Consider the following 5,906-nt stretch of genomic DNA (forward strand, 5'->3'; position numbering starts at 1 on the left):
AAAAAAAAAAATAGCTAAAAGTTTGAATTTAATTCAATCATAATATATTGCGAGATTTCAAATAAGAGTAAGAATACTTATTACACGAGTTCTAAATATTTAATCAGTGATTAAATGAGTCAATACGTAGAATTCAAATAGATAATCTATGGATAAGAAAGGATTTCATCAGAATTTATACCTAGGAAATAAGAAACTAAAAGTAATCACGTTGAGTATTATTTGTTACAAATTTCTTGTTCCTCCTCTGGTGACCCGCCTGAGAAATGAAAAATTATTAATAAATAAATTATCTAAAAGCAACTATAGTATTAAAGTAGAAATTATAAAATAGGAATGGAGAACGCATACCTGACTCATCCAACAAATTGGAAATATCAAGAAATTTGTAACACGCTCTTGTATCTTTACTAAGCTTTGGTGCACTTAGTGGTCGTGGACTGAATTTCGTCATATTAGGGCACTGTTCAACGGTTAAGTTCTCCATTGAAGGGAATGAAAGTTCATAATTCTGAGAGCAAAACATTTGAATACTTGGAAGATTCTTGAGCAGTAGATGTTTCATATTGGGGAACACAATTCTAGTTTCCATTCCTTCAACTATTTTAATGTTTGAAGTGCCTTCTTCTTCTTTTCCAATAATCTCTTCAATTGATGCACAATTTGAAACTTTTAGAATGTCCAGAGCCGCAAGAGAAGTGGCCATTGAAGGTGAGAATAAGCATTTTAAGCTCTTACAATCTTCAACATCAAGCTCTCTCAAATTTTGGAGGACCCAAATTCCTTTTGGAACCATCATTGTAATGTGCACCAATTGTGGTAGTGTCTCCAGCCGCAATTTTGTTAATCGACCAAGCATATTAATTTCTGCATCATAATTAGTGACCTTTATACCCTCAAAGTCAAAGAATACTTTAAGTGCATTACATCCCTTCACACTAAGATAAACAAGATTTTCAAGTAACTGAATTGAATCACAATCTGCAATGGTCAGCAATTTTGCACAATCCCGCACCCGCAGTTCTGTTAGTTTATGCAGGGATGTTATTGGCATTTCCTTGCCCAATAGCTTTACAATACAATCCAAGCCACAAACAAACAACTCCTCCATGTTAGGAAACGTAACCTGCAAAATTCAATTAGTTGTAGTCAGCCACAATTTATCCATTATGCTATATGTGTAAATGAATTGCGGGAAGCTGTGTCATTCTATAGAAATTGTATCCTTCTATTCAATTGTATTACAAGACACGTTCATTGTGCTGTTGATTGAATAATCTAGCCCAATAGAAATAAATTTAAATTGACTGAATTTCTCCTTTCATTTTACATATTTCATAAAACCCACAATTTTCGACCACATATTTCATTAACTTTTATTAAAATCTACTGAAAATTTGTTTTTAATCTCTGTCAAACAAGGGCTAAACCTAGGAGGGGCTTAGTTTTTGTTAGCAGCTCACTTTGATTAAAGGTACATACCTGGTTGAACAACGCTCGATGAATGCTATCATTGTTCAATTCAGATATGAAGCTCTTAAAACTGCTTAAATAGTTGAGCCTGAGTCTGTTTAGTTTTGGGAACTCATGTAGTATTAGATCCGTTGAAACAACTTGTCTGAAGTGATGGAGGTTTGATGGAGTGTTTGCATCCTAGTTTCTTCTACTTCTTCGTCTTCTTCTCTTCCAGTGATTTCTTCCAATGCTTCACAACTAGTAATTGCTAAAATTTCCAGAGCTGCAAGTGAGTTGACTATAGAAGGTGAAAATAAGCATTTTAAGCTCCTACAATCTGTAACATTGAGATCTGTCAAATTTTGGAAGACACAAATTCCTTTTGGAACCATCCTTGTAATGTGCACCAATTCTGGTAGTGTCTCCAGTCGCAATTTTGTTAATCGACCAAGTATATTATTTTCTGCATCGTCATTAGTGACCGTTATACCCTCAAAGTCAAACAATACTTCAAGTGCATTACATCCCTTCACACTAAGATAAACAAGATTTTCAAGTAACTGAATTGAATCAGATTCTTCAATGGCCAGCAATTCAACACAATCATACAAACTTATGGCCGTTAGTTTATGCAGTGATGGTATTGGCCTTTCCTTGCCTACTAGCTTTGCTATACAATCCAAGTTATAAACATTCAACACCTCCATGTTAGGAAAGTGGACCTGCAAAGTTCAATTAGTTGCAGTCAGCCAAAATTTATCCATTATGCTATCTATATAAATGAATTGCGGAAAGTTGCGCCATTCTATAGAAACTATATCTATATATTCATTTGTATTGCGAGATACATTCTTTGTGGTGTTGACTAAATTGGAGTTGTAACCCCAGTATGACTACATAGCGTTACTCCACAACTTATTGACTACATATTTCATTAATTTTATTAAAATTTACTCGAAATATGGCCATGTTTGATACCACTAAAAAGTCTTATTAAAATTTAAGACAAGGTAAAGAATTAATTTTAATCACATATTCTGTAGACCCACAATTTTTAACCACATATTCTATTAGTTTTTGTCAAAATCTACTAAAATTTTGATTTTAATTTCTATCAAACATGGGTGTATATTTTTATCTATACCAAACAGGGGCTTAGGTTTTATTAGAGGGCTCACTCTGATTAATAATATTTGTAATCATAAAATTTCATTGATTGTACTAAATGACCATTCTAGTATTTTAGCTCCACTTTTAGGATTTGTTCATTTGGAACACACTTCTGAATATATCTGATTTTCGAAATTTATCTTTTTCTTCAGATTTCATACAGATGAACTAAACACTTTTTATAACAAATAAGGACTCTTGGATGCGCATAGAAGGAAAGTTGAATACCATACCTGGTTGAACAATGCTTGACGAACAGCGCCGTTATTTGATTGAGATGTGAAGCTCTTCAATCTACTCAAATATTCAAGCTTGACTTCTTTTAGATTTGGAAACTCAAGCATTTTACAAGTTTTGGGAACTTCGTTTTCTGGTACATCTGTCGAAACAACTTCCTCTAACATCGGACATTTGTATATGTCTAGACTTTGGAGATTTACCAAGCATATTGCAACTGACTCCCGAAACAAGCTTGTAATTGCTTTACAAAAATGCATCTTAATCTTCACAAGGTTACAGAACAATGGAGATTTGTAGACAACCCTTCGAAGATTTCCATTGCATATCTCTCTTAACTTGGGTAAATCTATCAATTCGAGAGACTCCAATTTATCAAAGGTGCCATTTGGAATAGTGTTGGTAGCATCAATAAGATACTCGAAATATCCATCTGATAGAATCAATGTCTTCAAGTTATTGAAACCATTTTCATCTAACTCGCTCACAACATTCTTCAATATATTGGCATCTTCACCTTCTATTCCAATGTTACGTCCCAAGTACAGCTCTTCCAATATCTTCATACCCGACAAAACACCGAGCAGAAGTGGACGGGAAAACTCATGAAACCTCAAATCAAGTGACCTGAGGTTGTAAAGATTCGTGAATACAGTGGGAGAATAACCAATGGAAGACTCGTAGAAAGAGAGGATTTCCAAATTGTTTAGACTCCCAATCATTGGCAATTGAGAATGTATTCTACAGTCAATCAAGCATAGAGTTTGAAGACCCGTCAATAATTTGATTGATGATGAAATTTCAATGTGCATCCTTTTCAATTCAAGAACTCTGAGTTCTTTCATATCTTTGAAAAATTCTTCAAAAATGATACATTCATTTAACTCGCGACATATCAACCGTAACAACTTAGCGTTATGATATTTCAATCCACTGGGAAGATGTCCCGGCTTATCAAATGTAATTGAGATGGCACTGCACGATTCATTAGCAACATGTTCTGGCCACTCTTTCAAACCAGCATGATTAACTAGATATCCACCTTTGTCTTCATATGCCATCTCTAAGCAAAAATCTCTGATAACATCATGCAATTTCACCTCGTCTTCCGCCTTACCCGGTTGCAATAAATAATAACCCTTTAGATTATCGGCAATCGTCTTTGCTCGATCTCGAGTTTGGTAGAGTGTTTCAGTATTTTGAAACAACTCTAGCCCCCTTGCATATCGAACCAAATTTTCAATTGGAATACTTTCATCTTCAGCGAATAGAGAACAGAGCAAAAGCAAGTCCCGCTCTTCATTACTTACCAAATAGTTGTAGCTTAATTTTATACTCTTGTACACGATATACTCCATTCCTTCAAGATTAGTAGCCCTAGACTGTAGCTGTAGAAGTGCATCTCTCCATTTATGTGCAGCCTTGTTTCTTTTTAGTGCTTTACCAACAACCACTAGGGCAAGAGGTAGACCTCTACATTCATTTGCAACCTTTTCGGCGATGCTTACGAGTTCGACATCAGTTTCATCATCAGAAATCCCTGTCGTGTCCTTGAAAAGTTGCCATCCTTCTTTTTCATCCAAAATTTTGATTTCGAATTTCCTTTCGGCATTACTACACGTTTTTTTAATTCGCGTCGTAAACATAATTTTTAACCCTTTGCGATCACGTGGAAATGGAATTCCTATAGTTCCAAAATCAATTTCATTCCACACATCGTCCAATACTACAAGAATGCTCTTGTCATTATTACCTTCAATTCTTTGACGAAGTCGTCCAGCTCTCACGCTTTCATTTGTCTTTTCTTCAATTGTTAGACCAAGCGCTTCAGCCAGTTGATCTTGAATTTTGTTTATGTCGGGATTGTTAAATACTACTGCAAATGCAACCTCCTCAAATAATTTATCAACTTTGACTTCATTGACTATTTCATTTGCCATTGTTGTCTTACCAACTCCAGGCATGCCACAGATCCCAATTATGCCGATATCTTCGTCCTCTAGAGCTTCCTTGATTTTCTTCTTAATTGATAACCTTGTTTCGAAACCCTTACGGGAAGTTAGGTTCAACACTAGCTGCAGTGGTGGACGATAGCTCAACCTCTCAAATGTACCTTCCACTTTAAGCTTATCAGCCTCAATAGTCATCTTTGTGGCTTTCCTGCTTAATAAGTAACGAGACTTCAAATTTGGACATCTATTGAATAGACACCGCATTTCAGAACTTGCTACGCTTTTCAAAACTTCGTTTGCTTTTTCCTTTAATTCATTGACTTTCTGCAACCACGCCAAAACTTCTACCCCAATGATTTCGGCATTTCTTTCGGCAGCATCAACCTGTAGTTTCAGGTCATTTCTCCTATTTTCAAGATCTACAACCTTACCACGCAAATTCTGAATGTTACTGTTGTAGAAGAACAAGTACTTGATTTGACGCAAAACTGGATCGATTGTGTATTCTGCAAGCTTTCCAACAGTGGAAAATGCTGTGTTTGCCATTATCAATTTTTCCTTTTTGTCCTACCTTTTACTTTTGATGAGTTTAACGAAATTGCAAATTATTTTCTTGGTTGCTAGTGCCGATGATCTCTGTAGAGTTACTGAGAAAATAACAATAAGAGAACATCTATAATTGTAAAATTTTAGCATTCTCTACGGTAAATTAAATGAGAAAATAGTGACAAGGGAAGTTACATCTATTTGTTATCATTGTACAACCAATTGTTTTGCTTTCGAACCATCAAATCACAAATTGCTAGCCATATATCAATATAAAATTTTTATAGATTTTCATTTGACTTCAACTACTTTTAATGGAAAGATTAAAAATTTATACGAAACGTCTATATACATTAATGCAAATAGTTTATTTTATTGAATTATTTATTTTTGAAGTACAATATTAAATTATTTCACATCATTACTTGCAGAGTTAAATTCACCAGTGGTCACCTTACTCAATTTTTTTCAAAGAAAATTGAGAGAAACGATGAAAAAGAATAGACAGAAAAAAAAAAGGAAAGTTAGAAAGAGCAAAAAAAAAAA

At 34.5% G+C, this 5,906-nt stretch overlaps 2 protein-coding genes across 2 annotated transcripts; both read right to left on the reverse strand.

Moving 5' to 3' along the window:
• Positions 1 to 33: 33 nt before the first annotated feature.
• Positions 34 to 1,710, reverse strand: LOC111376267 (putative disease resistance protein At4g10780). The gene is made up of 3 exons (XM_022999217.1): positions 1,483 to 1,710; positions 352 to 1,126; positions 34 to 259 (listed from the first exon to the last, which is right to left on the reverse strand). Exons 2-3 carry the CDS (start codon positions 1,109 to 1,111, stop codon positions 219 to 221), a joined length of 801 nt encoding a protein of 266 aa, XP_022854985.1. The 5' UTR covers positions 1,112 to 1,126; positions 1,483 to 1,710; the 3' UTR covers positions 34 to 218.
• Positions 1,596 to 5,532, reverse strand: LOC111374328 (probable disease resistance protein At5g63020). Its single transcript, XM_022996988.1, has 3 exons — positions 2,859 to 5,532; positions 2,271 to 2,348; positions 1,596 to 2,177 (listed from the first exon to the last, which is right to left on the reverse strand). Exons 1-3 carry the CDS (start codon positions 5,358 to 5,360, stop codon positions 1,596 to 1,598), a joined length of 3,162 nt encoding a protein of 1,053 aa, XP_022852756.1. The 5' UTR covers positions 5,361 to 5,532.
• Between the last annotated feature and the right edge of the window lie 374 nt (positions 5,533 to 5,906).

This window comes from Olea europaea, chromosome 2 (assembly GCF_002742605.1).
Source record: "Olea europaea var. sylvestris chromosome 2, O_europaea_v1, whole genome shotgun sequence".
NCBI lineage: Eukaryota > Viridiplantae > Streptophyta > Magnoliopsida > Lamiales > Oleaceae > Olea > Olea europaea.